This window comes from Varroa jacobsoni, unplaced genomic scaffold, assembly GCF_002532875.2.
Source record: "Varroa jacobsoni isolate VJ856 unplaced genomic scaffold, vjacob_1.0 contig00135, whole genome shotgun sequence".
NCBI classification, from domain to species: domain Eukaryota; kingdom Metazoa; phylum Arthropoda; class Arachnida; order Mesostigmata; family Varroidae; genus Varroa; species Varroa jacobsoni.
In genome coordinates, this window is record NW_019214417.1 from 132502 (window position 1) to 152259 (window position 19758).

The window sequence follows — 19758 nt, forward strand, 5'->3', positions numbered from 1 at the left end:
TCGTGGCGACCTGCCATATTGGTAAGTGCCGTGTCCCACAAAACGGCTGCGCGTGTCACTGAAGTCCTTAGGCACGAGGGATCAGAAATCTGGCTGTAGCGCCAAACGCTCGTACAAACTATCCTGACAAGATGCCTCACGCAGGATAACGCAAAGAAAGAGATAGTGAAAGAAGTATTGGATGGAAGATACGTTTGTCGCACGGCTTCAGTGCACTCAATGTAGGAGGGAAGCTGGTAGCGTTGAAGTGCGAGCAGAAAAATCTACAAAAGTGGCGATAATAGTCTTGACTCTACAACTGAGTAAGGCCCACTTTTTCACTCTAAAGCCGTTGATCCTGGATGGCAGTTTCTGTAAAGTAAAGCCTTGGATTCCTTATACTTTCTATCACGCCGCCTGCTTTACAACTCTCAAGTGATCGGCGCCGGAACTTTTGTTCGAGTTGTTCCTGCTACGAATACAAACGTTGCGAACCAAAATGACTTCGGAATCAGACTTAGTCAGTGTCTTTAATTTGCCACCGGGAGAGGTATAGCGGGACATCGGTCAAGTTCCTCCTGCGTTTTACAGATGGCGTTTCACAAATGACATCCTAATGTACTGAATGCTATATTTATTACGAAAAACGGTCTACACAGCAATGGTAAAGTATGTTGTCACATTAGTGTTAGCGGTAGATAATATGCTGTAATGCAATTCTGGTGACTGTCCGCCACTGAATGCAGATAGAGCATTTATCTTCATCCTTATCTACGAACTTCGGAAGCGGAAACACCATTGGACGTGAAATTTAAATTTGTTTTCATGTACAAGGCCACCAGTCCTTATAAACGCAAATAGTTTTTTTTCGTTATTGTATTTAATTTAGTCGCGGTAACAAAAAAGGGAAATATTTGTTTGTATTCGTATTGCGTTTAAGAAGTATGGAAGCTTCAGACTCTGTTCGCTAACTTCTGTAATAACACGTTAATAACAAAACTGTCAATAATAGCATTTCGCGGTAAGAGACCACAGCTCAAATACGATCGTTTAAGGTATTATTTGTTTTCATAACGCGGCTGATTTCGCCAAACCATACTTTCTACTATGTATGAGGTTTATAATTAAAAAGCAAGTTGACCACGTATCTTTCTGTACAATATCATTAAAATACCTTGTTGGCCTAGCAAGGTGTTTTGTAGAAGTTTACGTTCCAAGGAAGGCGTGACTGCGGATTCCTAGCGGATGCACACAACTGCTATTATACTGATTGGACACGAACTCCTAGCGTCATACACTACTATTTATTTTTCGTATCAGGCAAATCAAAAAGGCTTTATCAAAAAGGAATCAAAAAGGAACTTATATTTTTAATAGAACGAAAATAACCGCCAACGAGATAGGAGGCGGAGGGCGGTGAAGCTATGTATGCTGTGTGATCGTGGAATGTACCGAGTGACTAATTCTCAAGAACCTAGGTAGTCTCTCAATGTGTTTTTGCCATCTCTGCTGTTGCTAGCCGCCGTGGTTACGTCGCTTCAATGGTTATAACTGCTTTTGTTGTTGTGGCCTGAATTTTGCAATAGGACCTAATCGTTAATATTTATAAACTAGTTCAAGTAAATACTGTTTTGTTATACCATCACCTGTATACATATAGCGTAACCCTGTGCGACATTTCTTTATTTATTTACCTGCCGTCTGGTATATGTTATTGGCAGCAAATAACCTCTTTGCATTCGTTATAACTTAACGTTTTTCGTCATTATCTCGTGTGCACAAAGCCATCAGTGACTACTATTGTGAAATAGTCGCTCATTCCCATTTTGGATCGTTCGTAACGTGTTGTTTTTCTCTGAACTCAGCCGAAAAGGAAGTGTTCCAAAAAAAGCCTTGTTGAATACGCCTCACCCATGCTGGGCTGTATAGCCATTCTGGTTTGCCTGTTTGTTGGCTCCTAATTCCTTTCTATGCGGTGCGAGTGTACGTCGCTTCTGGTGCTCTACACTTACTTCAAACGCAACCAACGTAGCGGTTCGGTCCTTTCTCTACTAACCGTCAAACGCTTGCTGGTGCTTCCCGATATCACGCAAGGTGAACGAAACGCCTTGGCCGACAAAAAAGTTGAAGATAAAACGGAGCGTAAGGTGATGTCTTAAGCCACGTATTCAGGGTCGGTCAAGGTCGTTCGCTTGCGAGCGTTCTTTCACGAGACTAGAGGCCCACTTCTCTCCGTTATGTTGGTGCTGTGTTTATCTTTCCCGCTAGTAGCGCTTAACCGTACATCCTGCCAGCCCAGCGTGCGTCTGTCCTAAGCATTTAGAGACCGAAGTCAAATGCAAATAAGCTGTGATACGTGTTCAGTGCGAAGACTTGCGTTACCTTGCTCTCGCTTACTGTGTCCGGCTAGTCGCCCATGTGGCATCATCTATGTGAGGTCGTGTCATGCTACATCTGACATAGATATTGATAGTTGCCAATTTTCCAAACCCCTTCTAGCGGTACTGCCACTATTTTGGGGAAAGCATGCATTGGCTGGACTTAGCCAATGGACTCAACGAGAAATTCTCCTGATTTTGTACCTCAGGGGGGACTTTCGTGGAAAAATTGCAAATCAGTTACGGTTCGCATGAAGCACAGCTGATCTGTGGGCACAAACCAGTTCTGACGTATAAATGCAACTGCTGACAAATGCCAAGGATAGCTGGCGAAACAATGAGGGTAATTGTATTTATCTGCACAAGCAAGAAGCAGAAAGAGCGGAAAAACCGCTCGCCTTTCCTCCCATAAATACGACTTGTGTGATCTACATACGATGATCGATCCTGTTTTATCATCGGTACTTGAAGATCATGAAGGCATTTTGAAAAAAATGCACGTATCACTTAAGTGAAGCAGAGACGCGTGGCAGAATATCTCACGTAATGTTACGTAACTCCCTTGATCTCTGAGAAGTACTAACATGAGCCTGTATAAAATCAGCCATCAATCACTAAAAATACAACGATAGCCTATCAGTCGAAATTGATTGAAAACTATGTATTTTGTTTCTAGTGCTAATAATATGATATGACAATGTTAATTTTGTTTTTTTAAGGAACTTATCTACATCTTACGGTTATAAAGTTTCACGTCATGCATAGCCGTCTACACAAAGTAACTGTTCCTGAATGAGAGTTTTTAGACGGGTTCTTATATATACATACATATATGCATCATGTGTAGCCGTATAATTCCATTGCAGGAAAAGCCTAACAAGTATAGCTGCGGCATATATAATTTTGTATGTCTGAGATTGCGTCTGAATGTGCTGCTTGAATTGCGTCTTCTTCCGGAGACGGAGACCCTTTACGTGCGATGCTCAATGTCCTTACTTCCATAATACCTGCTTGTATATTTTTGATGATGACACTGTTAGCAATCAACACATTCATCACCCCAGACTTAGCCAAGAGTCACAAAGGAAGAATATAATCAATTTGTAAGGGCAGCTATAATCAGTGAACGGAAGCTCTGCTATTTATTCATTTGAAACTGTTTCGCCGGTCCCCTACTGGATTCCTTTATCTTGCTATACACACCTACATAGGCAGAAAGGCTTTTGCATCTGTTTCCAAAAGCAAATTAGGCCTAAACTGTGTTCGCCTTCTTGAAATTTATAAGCGAACTCTGTTTTCCTGTCTAACGCTGCAGCATACCCGTCCTCCTAGCTCTTATAAATAGATTTAACAAGATACTTTATAGAGACAATTACTCTAGCTGATTTCAAGGATTTTCTTTGTTTTTCTGTGTAGCGACAGTTATTTTTTTTTTCTATTTTCGGCTAATTCCACCGTATGAACAAGCATGAGCATTCCTAGATTTATCTAAGATTTTTCCTACAGACCTTTGAAACGGCCTGACCACCATATGCCATAGTACCCAATTGAAATTTGAACTAGCGATGATTGCATGTTTAGGCGTACAATGGTAACGAACTTCAGGCGATGCGCGTTAACCGTTCAGACTACGCTGTCGCATTTAACCACGCTTGTCATGTAGTGTGTGTCGGTGATTGGGCTCCTTTTAGAGAAAGTCTTAATTGTTTAATTACCGCATCAACATAGGACAATCATCTTTTGAAATACGGACACTTGAAAAAGTCTCTTGTCATGCATGAGAAAATCTTGAAGCACACTGAAACATACCGCGGTGACAGATATTTCCAATATTACAGGTCATTTAGTTACACTGTCTGCGGAAGTAGATTGTCGACTCATTAAGTAGATGGGTGCTACTCTTTCGGTTGATCAGATCCAAATACGCCAGTCGTTCTGGTCCTTTACAGACCGATCGATTAAACCGGAAGTGACCGACAAAACCGCGAGCTGTTTTGAAGGCGTACATATTGTTAATGGTGAGATACATACGGCGGTGTGAGGGCTGTGGTGCATCGCAAATTGACTCCTAGAGGCGCCGTTGGGCTACAACTGGAAATAGCCGAAAATAAGGAGCCCGTTCAACCTTGAAAACAGTCCCCAAAGATTCGCGTGACAGGACTTGATTATAGGCGAGACCTGCTTGTTTCCACTAACAGTCAGGAAAACACAGACCCATTAACCTGGAGTTAGCCCGAGACGCAAGGTCATATTAGCGGCACTTTTGTTCCGGCTTATTTGAATGAGGCTGTTCGTACTGGGTCGTATTCGACGAACATGTACGGAAGCCTTACGCTGGCAGAAAAATTCCGACTGGCTAATTGATTTGGCCTGCGCTCTAATAGGACTAGACGGCCATAGTAAAGTGTGGCCATACTAACAGATTATCAACAGATAATCGGAGGCATGCACATATAAAGGCCTAAATAATAAGTTAGCATAGCGTATGTTATTTTAATTAATAGTTATATTTTTTTCGTGTATGGATTTCGGCACAGTACATCTGTAACACTATTCGACTGTTAATAGTGAATAAAAGCGTCTCAAAGGAAACCGTAATTTCAAAAAAGGCCCGCACAAGTCTGCAATCATGATAATGTGGTCCTTTCACATGTAAAGGATCTGTACAAAAGAAAGTCATCACCAAATACAATAGGCCATCCCCAAGGAGCTAAAACAACTTTCCCTATCTAAATTATATGTACTAATCCAAAATTAATTCCGCACCGCGAAAAAGAACACGAGACAAAAAACAATCTCCGATGCATTTGGTGCGTTAGAAATCATCTCAATTAAGTGCGAAGTTGAATTCGAACTTGAGTGCCACTTCTCTGGTTGTCGCCCCTCGATAACAGTGTTCATTTAACAAATAATCGTTGATATGCTAGATCCAAAAAAAAGCTAACGGAGAAACTTCAGCTAAATATCGGTGAAAAGAAGGTTATGAGAGTGACAAAGGTGTGTGCGACAAGACGTGCTCATACTTACTAGCGTTCAAATATTAGCCAACCGGCTACGCGTTAGGTAAAACTTAATATCTCATTATTAATCATTAATACTGGCGCAAGGTAAGATATCTGCAAACACTCCGCGCATAAACCATATTCTTTTTTTCTTCTTTACTTCTCGCCAATATCTTAATGAACGTCATCATTATCCGTTAATATATCATTCATGAATGCATCATTTACTAGCAACTGGGCCGAAGCAAGTCAGCTTCAGTTACGGTACGGTAAAATCTGCTTACGTTTTAACATGCGTACGTCATTATATAATCCAGTCTAAGGTAGGCACAAACTCAATTACAAAATAGAAAAAAAAAAACACCGTAAAGTATACAATAAATGTAATAAAGTGAACGAAAATCACAATATGAATAAATAAAACACGTGCCATTTATTGTTTTTAGGTGTGGCGTTGTCTTTGGCTGTTCTGTCTGGCGGGTTCTGGATAGGCGGTTCGCATTCATCTGCGGTCACTGTGCCAAAAGATTTGGCCGGACCCTGTGCTTCCTATGAGTGCGTATTGACCCTCTTCGTTGAACATGGACTATCAGACAATTGATTTGCGCATCTTCGGGCTATTAAGTGGATAATTAGGGCGTATCCATCATGCAAGTTCTCATCCTACTGTGTTTCCAAACCGTATTGTTCTCTGTGAACTGTTACGCCCTATTTAGTCATTGTCTTCTCTCATCATTAGCGGAAACCTGACTGTTTTTTTTTGCCATTGTTATTCTATTTACTTACTAACTGTGCTAGCACATCTTTACGAGTAACTTCTTCCTTCCGAATAGCTTTCTCAATACAATCTATAAAAACAGTTTCTATGGCACATCACTGAAAAATCGTGTGAACTTCATCGTGTTTTCAGCTTCTGCAAGCCATGCCTTGATGATCACCGATGTCTATTCGTCAGCAATCCGGCAGGGGATGCAGGTACGTGTTTGCCGAAGATCGAGGCAAACGCGAATCGAAGTGTCTATCCTCCGGACTGGATTCCTGAGGACAGAATATGTCCCGTGGCGGGAAATTTGGGTTGGATCACTTTCGCAGGCCTTGCTTTATATCTCATTTCCTTTGCGCCAGGTAGGTGACCGAACCTTAATTTCTGCGACAGTTTAATGGGTAACATTTTTGCGCTCCTTATCTTAGGGACACGCTGTGGTATAGGTTCGAACCCGGCCATAGACGAGAACTTCGTTTCGTGCTAGGAGCTAGCCGTTTGACAAGGTGCCTAACGGTGATAGCGAACATAAAACTCTAAATGTAAAAATGATCTAATCTTGGATAGGCTAAGCAAATGATTGTATAAGATAATTCATGAGGATCTGATATTTAATTTCAGCTTTAATGAAAAATGTGTGAATATTCTTAGGGTAAAATTCGAAATGTAACTGTTCCTTCATAAATCAATATACCAGGCAATACTAACAATTGATATGCTTGTCTAAAAAATACTGGAATATTAAAGTATTAACAGAGTAGGTCAACGTTACAGGAGCTCAAGAGAGGAGAGTAATGTATCACACAATTTCCTTATACGTTTCTGTATTAGAAATAAGAAAAATTACTTCGGTCTAGTAAAACCAAATTCTGATCACGTAATGTAAATGCATCTTATTTAGAAAATAGAGTATATATATATATATATACAACGAAACAAAAGGAACTATATAAAATATTGAAAGGGCACACGGTACCAACCTTGTGCATCACCAGGCAATGGCCAACATCATGGGTTTGTATCACTGTGTACTAAAATCATTTCTTCTTCTAGGGTAACGCATTATTTACCTATTGTTCCACATGCATACGAATAAAATACTGCTTCGGCGTCACAGTTATTATATTTTTGAAATAACGATAAATATCGGTATAATTATCATGGTTGTTTTTTGTTCAACGTAAATGGCCGCTAATTGTTGTTTTTAATACTTAAGGCCGAAGCACTGGGAGCAGGTGCTCCCCAGGATGAAACTATCCAAGCTCAGCTAAATAAGCCTAGGTTGTCGATGATCCGCCCACTAAACGGCAGGCAAACAACCTCGTTTTCTAATAAGCAGGTGGCATCTGCTCAGCAGTATTAATGCTCTTTGGCCCGATTCAATTGCACGCTCGTTCCATAGTTTTCATGGCTCTTTCCCACAGCTATACGCAGGCTTCCTTTGTTTCTATCTCCCTAGCATGTATTATTTCAAGACATAATAAAATGAAAAAAAAAAAACGGGTAGAATCCATTATATAGCCATGACACTCTTAATGGCAATGCCAACGTTCAGCCCACACACAGGTGTACAATGATTCCATTTAGAGGAGAAGGATGTATTCGTTTGAAAAATGATCGCAAATAGCTTACGGCAGTAATTTTCTTTCATTTCGCGATATATTGTATCCTTTTCATATGCTTTTTTTTTTTTATCGTTTTCTGGAGTAAAACGTTTAACTAAAAAGTTTATGTTTAACTCAATAACAACACAGCGGAAATTATAAAAAGCGACAGAAAGCTTTTCACGAATTCAACCGGCCGTCATGCTCAATGAAATGGCCTGAATACTCTCCGACGCTGAGTTTTCGATCACTTTTTTTTATTTGGAAATATTAAATACCTTTTGTGCGGCTGCGTGTACATTTATTTTCAGTACTAACAATAGCTGAAGCATTAAAAATAAAACAGGGCTGGCGCCATCTGTAGTTACTCGTATAGCAGTACATGTTCGTTATGTACAAACGTGGCACTATGAACAAACTTCTTCAACACTATAAGTTATATATTCAGCTATATTTACAAGTTACGTTTTTTCTCTGATGTTGTAATAGTATCGCTGATTAGTAAAACATTAACCTGCATTGAATGTACCAGGTGTTTCTTGACAGCAGCAGATAAATACTTATTTCTGAATAGAGTAAAGCAAACGAAAAGCAGTAACTGCTACTTATGGGAACATAATTAAAAGAGAACGAGACGCCGGTATCTTAATCGTATTGTACACGCACTGTGCAGCTTGTATCCTGCATTTGTTTGTTCAATATTACCAAGAAGCGCTGCTGAGGACATCCCCTGAAGCGTTCAGCAATTCGCTTTTAAGAAACGTACTTTATTGTCAAGCTGACCTCGGCCTACCAAACAGCCAGGCATTAAAATGTTTTACTAAGCATCCAATGTGTCTTTAGATCGTAATCTAAGACTTCAACATCAAAATCCGCGTGCGTATTACTTATGACGCTATTTTTAATCTCTTTTATGTCTAAAAAACGTAATAACTCTTAAAACCACTAGGTACAGCTGCACTAGACGCGGATAATTGAAAAAAATACATTTTTACATAAAGCGGACGTGTTTCCTTTTCCCGCGTATTTTCCCTGATATCCCAAGGGCTGCCACCACGCATCCAATGACCAGGCCATTTTTAGGTCTCTGCTTACTTGTTTGGTTGCAAGCATGACGTATTCCTCCTTTGTGATAGTCAATACATTGAACGATTTCTTCCAGTCCTTTTGATCTAGTCATTGATATAACTTATCCTTTTTGAGAGCCGCTTTTTCATCGTTGTAAGTCCTCTTGCTGTTTTCATTCTGCCTTTCTTGGAACTACCTCCCGCCTCCTTCCTTCCAAAAGCACTTTTCTAACCTCCTCTCGGTTTTCAGTGTTTTTCAATTTTCAGTCTGTCGATATTTCCTGTGCTTGTTCTTTGTGAAAGAAATTCGTTTAAATGAACCTCATGACGTGCTTGCCAACCTGTCTATAAGCGGAATATGGATTCTGGCACGTTCTGAAGAGTAACACCTTACCAAGGAAGCTACTTTCTTATTCAACGGCATTAAGAGAGCTTTGAAGATATTGTGGGTCATAATTAGGGCATAAGAAAAAGACTTAGTTGAAGTCGTTGTAGGAAGGTGCGAAAACGACAAAAAAAGAATTCTGACATCGTGCGGCGACGTCTGTGTACGCCTATGCCCTTGCTGGCAGTAGCGGTATCTTTAGATAAAGGCACGAAAATATTCCGGTAAGCGTGGCTTCATATCATTGTTTACCGGACCTCTTTACCCATCGGAAACGCGAAGACTGGGTATAACAAAACGATTAAAATATATACAAAATGCACAGCAGTGACACAAAGGTTTTCGCAAATTCTATTCTGATAGCAACAAAATCCAATTTTATTATTATTATTATTATTCATTATCATTATTTATAATCAATTATGTAAATTTAAGCAAAACTTGGCAACCATCTACCATAAAGAAAGTGAATATTTTGGGTTAAGGCCAGCTTCTAACGAAGTATTCGTGTCTTCTGGAGCATATATTGTCACAAACAGATTGTCTTCAATGGGTTTTTTATATACCTTTTAAATACTATTGAAAAATTTTACCAAAATTTGCTCACTGGAAATTATTGAAGTGATAGAGCAACAGTAGCGATAGCCATCATTCCGTTAATTAACTGCGATGTTTCATTCAACATTGCTTTTATTGTACTGTTGTACTACTCAACACTCGTACAACAAACAAAGAGAATTAATACAGTCATAATAGCATTTCGATGTTAAATTTCCGTGTACTTTGACAATAACTTCATCCATACACGTCGTGTAGGATGTGACGTCGATAGGACTTCGTATAACGACTCTCGGCCTGTTTCAACCAGCTTGAGGAATAATATATCTGTGCGTATTTTGCACCAGTGTTAGGTAAAATGTATACTTGGATATAAAAGATGTTTTTTCAGTTATAATTAGATTCTGAATTCCTTTAAAAATATCGTATTTATCAAATGACCAGAATAGACTTCTCTTCTTAATTTTATCTTATAAACTATTTTTTTTCGAAGCGAATGTACGTCATTCAGTATGACCGATTCAGCTTGCTTAAAATGGTCGTCCTAAGTACTTCGGTGTTACCAATGAGCTCTAGCTCAATTGCAGGTAGCTTTGTTTTCTACCTCACAGCTCAACCCGACGTGCCCTTCAGTTTCGCCGATTCTGGTCTTAGCATCGAACATAGATTAGCTTTCCCAGAAGAGTTTTCTTGATCCCTTGCGCAGACGCGGGGTGGACCGCTGCCTAGCTAGAACATGCGAAAAGGAGTAGCCGATTTGGGCAGCGGCCCATGATGCTGGCTCCAAGAAGACGCAACAAATCGGACTTAGGCTGCAGGTGCCAGTTGCTCGGCCAGTTCCTTGGCCCCAATTATCCTCATGAAATCTCTTAAAAGTGTGGCTTAGACGAGACCTTAACAGGTCTGTGGAGACTGTGGACGAATGTCAAGAGAAAAGCGGCCGCTACCGTTGCCAGCAAACATCTTTTTGTGCGCAACCCATAGTTGGGTTGACAAGGAAAAGATTTTCTATTGTGTTCCTGTAACTGACGGTAATTAAAATATTGCTCCCTAGAACATAAAGTTTATATGGATATATATATATAGATATATATATATATATATATATGGCATATACTTGCTTATTAAGCGCTTATGGCTGGTTCTATAAATCAGCGTTAAAGTCTACAAAGGCCTCGTCACTGAACAGCGAGGTTAACTTTCCAGTTAAACGAAAGATTGTTTAAAAAACTCTCTGCTAAACTCACTGGAGCTACCCTATGCAGGGACAAAGAGCCTACTTATACAGTTGAAGTATCATCGCTCGAGCCACGACAACTATGCCATACTGCCATAAATCGTTATTTACCAATAATACAATTTCCTCAGTGCTCGTGTTTGCACTAGCAAGGCTTTGTACCTGACCTTAGCTATTCCGTCGTCCTATCCCACGCTATTTCGTCTTGCCTGTGTCCTTGATCTAAATCAGCGCTGGGCCTGCTCAGGCATGCAAGAGTAAAGCCTAGTTTGAGGGGCTCGTTTTACTATCGCTACATCTGAGAATACGATTCGCCCAACCACCAACCGATCAAAGCTTAACTTACTATTCTTGACAAAATCTTGTTACATGTTTCCACATGCTCAAGATCCCATTCTTTTTGGTCTTCTTTTAATTTTTTTTTATTTACTGTAACTGTTCATTGCAAAGCTGTTTTAGCAGCTTGCTTCTAATTTTCCTTGTAGCATTATCCTAGCCGTTGGCTGCGGTCCCACTATACGGGTGATGCCACGGTCTCGGTCGAGTTCAGCTATCGTTGTTGCTAACAGGAGCCAGCTGGATCAACTCTACGTTTTCCTGACCTGGCTTTGAGTCTATAAAGCACTGGCTATTGGGACAACTATTATAGGAAGCGGCCCACTATGGCCCCTATCGTTGGTTCGCTTTCACGGCATAGTCTTCTGGTCAACCACGGATTAAAAGCAGCCAAAAATGTCTATGATGATCACGGTATCCAAGCTACATTTAGTCCTACGCTTAGTGAGTCTATAACTCTTATTAGTGCAGTAGTCTATAGTCCCTTAATAGTCACCTGTAGCATCGGCTTCGGCACTGCTTCTGGTGCTGAAGGAACGGCTGGAATCAGCAGGCTGCGTTCTGTTGTAATCTGTATAGACATGAATGTCACAGGGATTTCGATTGACGAGGCTGCTGCTGCTGTGGCCGGGATGGATATACAAGTTTCTAAATTGGATGGGAGACTGCTACTGCTAAGCAAGTGGTGGTAGTGAAGCCTGAAGCTGTTTGCTTCATTTGACAATGGCTTACGTTGGCTGTTGTGCAACGATTGCTAACAGGACGCTGGGTAGGGAAGTGTCCACAAACCCACTGAGTGACTCGATGTTGATTATGGTAATGGGTACTGCGAACTACGAAATCGAAACGAAACGAAAAAAAAAGAAAGACCAGATAAATATTCCGAAGAAGATGCTTGTATGAGCCAGTCAATGTCCACGAGGATCTGTTAGACTGGTTGTTTTGCCGCAGCTATGTGCGGTTATCCATTTTGTATTTGTGTATCAGTATATATATATATATATACACAAAGTGTATATATATATATAGTATATATATATACTTAAGCAAAGACTAAGCTTTATGGTGTAGGCATCTGCAATAGGAATGCATAACACGAGCTGCGATAGAAGAGTTGCACAGTGTGCCACGCACTCTTCACGGCTACGTTGCCATGGAGCAGAATAAACTCGGATAAGTGATTAATATTAGCTATGGCAGGTATATCTTTTTGCAACATCCATTAGTAGGCACCACACACCAGACATGTAGGCAGATATAGGAAGGGAACATGGGCACACAGGGCCTTATTTGTAGAGGCTATATAAATGTACTGCTCATAAGCGCACTCATCGTAAAGACGGTGAGCATTCGATTTTGAGATGGGACTAGCTCGAAATTTGTTTGTTGTGATAACATAACTTCGTGAATCTTTTGTTGTGTGAAAGCAGGTTACTGTCCCACAGCTCTACCCATTCTTTCATATAATTAACATGTTACTTAGTGCAGCTGATGCAGCATAAGCTTTCTAGGATTTTCGTAGCTTCGTAACGCCACAACGACATAGGCAATTAAGATTACTAAGCCTTTGCAGGAAACGGAAAAGTTCAGTAGAATTAGATAGATGTGGTAGAGCAAAAACTCTGCCACAAGTACTGTAGTCTGCTTCTTTCGCTTGGTTGGAGGATGCACTGATATAATATATTGTTGATATTTATCTATTTGACTTCAATAGAGACGTTCTAAAAGTGCGAATCTTTCCCGCGCCGAACCTCGAAGAACACGTCCGCGTCACGCGATGTAACGCTGGTCAATTGAATCTATAACTAAGAATCTATAACTTCGACAACAGATTCCATTTCGAAAATAAAACCTTCTCGTCCTCACTTGACCGTCACCTATCAGGAAAGACCCTTAATAAAAAGTCGTTCTTTTTCTTGAAGGTGTTCCTAGAAAGTACATTGCACCATCTTATTCCATTCTGAGTAATCAATCGCACACAACAATAATATGTAATCAATATATATAACGTGATGGACTGTAAATCTGGTAGCCGGAACCAGGTCCATAAAATGACGATTACACACTCACTAGACTTTTTTGCGAAGCAAACCTTTAATTAAACTGTAGTGTTCCGGGGAATACTTTTTCATTTTTTGCTCTTTTTTCCTTAGGTACAGATTTTTATCTACTGATGTACTTACAGAAAAAATAGAAAAAATATTGCACGAAACATAATATGGCAGCCGACCAATTTTGGTTAACCTTCCTTTGACCAGTCTATAGGAGTCGCTGACAGAAAGACTGAATGCACGAAGGCAAACATTTTTGTTTCAGCTCTTTTCCTGCTTAGACATAGCCAGTCGTCACTACCACCGCACAACCTCGTAGCTATTATGCTAAAATCTCCCACTAGCAACAAATTCGCGTACAACTTCGTTCTTATTGCTGATCACTGGTCCCAGCGTCTCGTTGTATACACACCGATATGTTCTCTCCATTTGGATGTTAATATCGCCATTGCGTAAAGCAAAAGACAGCGTTTTTCGCGTAGCTACCGCAAGTATGGCGGTGGTCCTTGTGACGCTATTACTTACCTTCAATAGCCATAGTCCCTTTTGAACTTTCGCTTATCGGTAACTACGTCATAGATACGTGCCCCACTTTTACGACATAAAGCTGCTTCACTGACATCAACCACCCGTGGTCTACCTTATATGTCGAGCGATAGACAGAGCCATTGTCCATTGTCGGCGTCTCATAAGATAAGCTGGCTTCCGTGGCCCTGGAACAGAACGTATCGATATTGCGACGTACATATTTAAGCAAACGGGTCTAGTATAGATAGATATATAGAGTGAAATACAACCTCGTTTCTCTCGAACGCTAAAATTGCCCACAAGATAGAACATCGAATAAAAAGCGGATTTAGGTGATGTGACGTCTTAAATGTGCGGACCTGGCAGAAAGTCGCAGCCAGAGTGGAACTACGTTTGACGGAAAACATACAGCAAATAGACACCAGAGAAATAGATTAATCTTGTATGCCAATACGCAACCTCAACAAGTGACAAACGCGTGCACCAATAATGTCACACTTAACCAGCGCCACCTATGTAAACAAGAGAGGTTCATAATTACGGCATTATATAGAAATTTCGAAAATGAAAACTATTGCGTAGTATAACCGTGTTTTTAGGTTACATGCAGAAGATCGATTCCGTCATTCAACAAGGTCAGAGCTAATCGAAGACTGATCGACATAATCGGTACGCTACCATTTTACTCGTGATTCATTTTCCTTTGCTCATTTGTAGCTCATGTGAATAGAAAGGGCCCGTATAAGAGCGCAAGGAAGAACATAAGCATAGAAAACACTCGAGTTTCGGCATGCTCATAGTACTTCTATTGACTAGATATCTTACTGTCTTCCACTTAGTGCTGTTTACCTGCGCCTAGAATGTCTGTAATGGACCATCGAAGTGCAAAAACCCACATCTGCGCTTTTTATAATTTCGTCGATTGGATTAACAGTGTGACAGTTGAGGTTACCTGCACTTCGCCCTTTTCGTCCGGTCCAGTTCACTGTTCGGTACAAAGTCGCCATTTGCATACACACGAATGTGTCTTGCGATTTTTACGTATTCTCTGTTCAAGCCGCGCAACAAACTGCAAGTGAACTTTACTATGTTTATTGAACCAAATCATAACATGCGTATCCTATATGAATGTGTTCAATTTGTTTCCCGTAGGGGCTGAGTTTAATACTGGAAAAATAGGCTCGTTAAGGTAAATCGCTTTGTATTTTGTTATGTACTCTATCTAACATTTTTCTGTCGTTCTAGGAAAAATTAAACGGGTCTTTCATAGGTCTCATTAGACAAAGGGAGAATAAAATAGATTGATATATATATAATTATTATTATAGATAAATAGGAGCCCTAATTTAAAATGCTAAGTTCACTTGAGCTGGGCAAGACACACTCGCAGAAAAAAGTGGCAGGTAATGCCCAACTACTACCTGGGTAATAGGAATTGAGACCTTTTGAATCTTTTAAAAAATTTTCTTGAACCAAGAAATGCTGACTGGTACCGGTCGTGAGTAAAACGACAAACATTCCTAGTAGATACAAGTGCTTCTGGGAACAAAACTTTAAAAAAAAGCTTGAAATACGCTAAAATAGGGTATCATCCATTTGTCCTAATTCACCTTAGTGGTCTCAAATGGCCTTATTTCTTTCGACATTTCTGCTACATTTTTGTACGGGATTATAGCTGAAGAAATGAACGAGGCTTGACGTATGTTGCGATAAATGTGCTTTTTGGTGGTCTACCGGTTGATTGGCGCTCAGCTATCGTCAATCGCAAATTACGTAAGGCAATAAGCCAGGTGGTAATCATATCTAAAAGTCCCATAACTTAGTTTCCGTGGTTCGTAAATTGCTCAAGGTGTTAGAAGTCCCCCAATATATTTCGTAAGTTGAATTTTCAAATTTATTCAAAACTCATTTTTATTGTAAACTTATCGTTGGATGCTTCCATCATTTTCATTTGTTCAATTACGTCTACCTCTCGATACATGTACTCTGTATTGTCTTACAGTGCTCTTAATTGTCTAACTATAAATTACGTCACTTTGTCATATTTACAAATAAATCCGTTGCTACAGTACGAGGCTGCTGTCAAATTTTCTGTTCTAGAACTCCTCGACTAGACACCCTTTGGACAGCGTCGGCCCTAGACTAATATTGGATGACACCTCAGATGAACGTTCAATAAAATAGCATGGGTCGCTTGTCGTGAATTCGACACATTAAGCAGTCCTCGTCTCTGTCGCTTGGTCGATCGTCTACAAGGTTCTCATTCTATTGTGGATGGAATCTTAGTTAGGTCTGCCATAGTGACCGATGTTCAGTTCACTGTGTGAGCAAGCGGCTTAACTCTTGGGGTCAAAATCCACAAAAATCTTGTTGTTACTCAGTCTGTTTGCAGGAATCGTCGCAGATTCGGCGGTCAAGACAGACAGTCCGGAATATTTGTCAAATTCCAGTCATAGTCATATTTCCTCTCTCTAAGGTGTTTTACTGATTTCTGAGGACTGGTCAGTGAAGTGAAGTTAGTTGACGATACAGGAGAACTTCGTTAATCATCGTCGACCGACAAGCAAAGCAAAGCGGCTTGACTGATCTGTATCAAAATCAAGATCGATCGATGTAAAGAATAAAGGAGAAAAAAAGATGTGAAAAGAAAAAAGAGCGAGTGTCCGGCGACAAACAATAGAAACATTGTCAATCAAACAGACCGTTGCGCTCACTTATTTTTCTATTAAGCATGAACCTTACATTGGATCTTGTGAATATAACTTTTATAAAGCAATGTGCTCCAACGGACGACGACACTCACTAGCGTCTCGTTGAGCTCTATAAGGCCTTCAATATATAATAGTTCATAAGATACTGCTACATTTTCAGATGCAAATGCAACGGGGGAAGCGCAAACAATTAAAAAAGCAGAATGAAGGAGACTGAAAGCCCCAAAGGCCAGATGAGATTCCAGCGGGGGCTTTAAGGTTGCTCACCAGAAGTGAATTAAGACCTTTATTAGCAAACTTTTTCCTTGGAATGGTTCCTGAAGGTATGAAAAAATGGTGAGGTAATCCCGATTCCAAAACCCGGTAAGGCGGGCATCTAAACCCGTCTGCCGTTTCAATACGGCAGTCAAAATCATGAAGTACATTATCATAGATGGGCTCACACCGATCTTTGTCAGACACACAATATGGCTAGCCTAAAGAAGACTCGTAATCATCAAGAAAATACTATACAGGGCATATAGTAAGAGCGACAAAACGTTCAAAACCCGAAACTACGTTTTCTAATACTACTAATGTTAGTAACGCGAAGGTTCGAGAAGGAGGGTGATAGCAGGAATGCTACAGAACTGATTTCTTATCTATTATGTGGAACCTTACTTATTACGAGATGCTGAATATTCTAGATAGGCCAGACGACCCGGACACTTTTGCTTACACTGATGATCTAGCGTTAATTATAGCAGGCCATTTTGAGAAAAGGTTATAAGGAAAAACGAATAGGACCTTTGCCGCCGTGGTGGACTGGATCAAAGATCACTCAGTAGCACAGGAGAAAAGCGGGATAATCTACCTGCAGCAGAAGTCATAGCAATAGATGCAATTGCATATAGGTCAAGTCGATAGAAAAAGTACCGAGACGTTGTCCTGGATACTGATCTGGTAGGTATGCAAAATGTCCGATATGCTAGGGGAAAAACCCTCCATATCGCATTTAATATAGTGCGACTTATGTTTAGAATGAAAGAACTCTCGCAAGGCACGTGACCCCTTCTGACGTCGGTAGCCCTATTGTAAGGATGTTCCTATAAGAGCGAATATTGCTTCAGATAAATAGAGCAAGAGGAAGACTTTGTTTAAAGCACAAAGAGCAATAGCAATTAGAGTAATCAAAACGTATAGGACATTCTCCATTAAAAGGGTCTTTGTACTTGCTGACATGCTATCCTGGGATATTTTGGCGCTATGGGCTGTCCATGGCCAAGACAGCACTGATACGGAAGTGACAAGAAAAAGGTTCACAATAAGGAACGGCGAATAGGTCGAGAACCTTAACGAATTCTTTCATCCCGGATCCGGGTGTCTGGTGTGACAGACGACTTCACCTATCACATCATGCATGTTTTAAGCGGACGCAGTCAGCACCAGACGCACATGGTAAAAATTGAGAAAACGCAGCATGACATATGCGTATTGCGCATGTTAAATAAAGCCGACTGAGTACACTATACTGTATTTGACCATGAAGTCCAAAAATGCATAAAGAGGTACTGTGAGGTAGATTCAGGACCATGATCAAGGACGTTGTGGACCTTATCGTTAGATCCAGAAAGGAGAGGAACAATCTTTTTCCAGATCATTATAGACAAAAACAGACCTTGGAAAAGCAAAAAGAAAGAAACCTGAAGAAAAGCGTCAAGGGGTATGCGCCTTTTCCTCCTTTTTAATCATATTTCAAAAATGGCCTAAGCCTTCAGAAAGAATCCTCAGGAGGACAGCGATTTGATGTGTATTATCGTGCTCCACGCCACCAGAGTGCGACTTCATCGTTCTGCGGACAGGCCAGTAAATTTCACACTCGGGCGCCTTCAAACTAGCTGCAGAAGAAATTGATATCCCGGCCGTGCATAAGTGCATCAGCCCACAACAAAAATACAACAACGCGTTCAGCTACATCGTCGTGTACAACAAACAAAGCTTTATACATTATTCTACTGATCTATCCGAATCAATATTGTGAGTTCAATTCAAATATGAAAGAGTTCGCTGTTCCAGTATTGAGATAGAAACCAAAGTTTTTCGACTTTCGGCATTCGATTGCCGCGTTCCATAAGCAGAGTAAGCGAGACGATGCAAGAGACAGGCTTCAAACGGCCAACTTATCTGCCTTTATTGTGATTAAACAATGCAAACAAACAAAGAAACGACAGAACGCAGCGTGAACGGCCAGTTGTAGGAAGGATTTCCAAGGAATCTGACGACTGAGAGATTCCGGTAGACGTTTAAACGGTCATTAACGGCCGCAAACGGTTCGTCTATCTAAAGGGGATTACGGCAAAGACACGATATTCCCGAATAAACGAATGTGAAATGGCCATAAGACTTACAGTATTGTAGGCGACGCGATGAACTGTTTATCGGCCCTTGGCAGTTCCGGGCACTAAAATCACAATGGATAGTCATTACTGTACTTATTTGGAAAATATGTTAGTTAGGTTAAAGAAGGGTACAATAGCTGCTCTAAAATAGGAATGATTTGAGGTAGCAACAATTCGGCACCTTTATGGCACTTATGCGAATGTATGAATTAATGCTAATAGTTTCTGTACTGATTTTACAGATCAAACCGTTGTTACTTGTCCTGAGAGATGTGCACATATATTATCTTGTAACTATGTTTAGTATCATATTAAGCTTATCTGTGTCGAATTGAACAAGACGGTCCGACATAAATTAGTTGCAATATTGGCCCAAATAATGCTCGTTGAAGAACAACGCTTCGTTCTTCATCTATTCATGCTTCGTACTTAATGCGTCTCACACAACGAATGCTAGATACAGCTAAGCAATTTTTCGACGACGTTCATCGTAAAATAACACCTCGTTGCGTTAACGTTAATTACTCGATTAAAATCGCGGAGTTTAGTATATTTATTGTTATTACATCACTGCAGTTTAATGTCAATAGCTACGAAAAAATTCGTATATCGATGACAATGATCGCTTTAATAGAACAAATAGATCATTCTAGCTCGTTATGGTGGCTTCGAATGCTACTGATCGTTCCACTTACAACCGATTCATTCACAACTTCTACATGAGTAACATTGGCATTTTTCTTCTACCCCTCAACATTTAATTTTCTGGATCTGTCTTAGT

The 19758-nt window shown here is 40.3% G+C and overlaps 1 protein-coding gene and 2 long non-coding RNA genes across 4 annotated transcripts in view; 2 read left to right on the top strand and 1 right to left on the bottom strand.

The window, feature by feature from the left end:
- Window positions 1-19758, top strand: part of LOC111270837 (proton myo-inositol cotransporter) — a 90656-nt gene that overhangs the window by 58730 nt on the left and 12168 nt on the right. For both annotated transcript variants that reach the window (XM_022851269.2, XM_022851270.2), the window contains exons 9-10: window positions 5806-5914; window positions 6270-6484. In XM_022851269.2, the coding sequence (XP_022707004.1) occupies window positions 5806-5914; window positions 6270-6484 (324 nt within the window). The remainder of the gene's footprint in view (window positions 1-5805; window positions 5915-6269; window positions 6485-19758) is intronic.
- Window positions 7883-14339, bottom strand: LOC111270843 (uncharacterized). The gene is made up of 3 exons (XR_002686505.2): window positions 14248-14339; window positions 13886-14073; window positions 7883-12142 (listed from the first exon to the last, which is right to left on the bottom strand). It is a non-coding gene; the product is annotated as an uncharacterized LOC111270843 (long non-coding RNA).
- Window positions 14094-18540, top strand: LOC147752072 (uncharacterized). The gene is made up of 2 exons (XR_015315098.1): window positions 14094-14557; window positions 16270-18540. It is a non-coding gene; the product is annotated as an uncharacterized LOC147752072 (long non-coding RNA).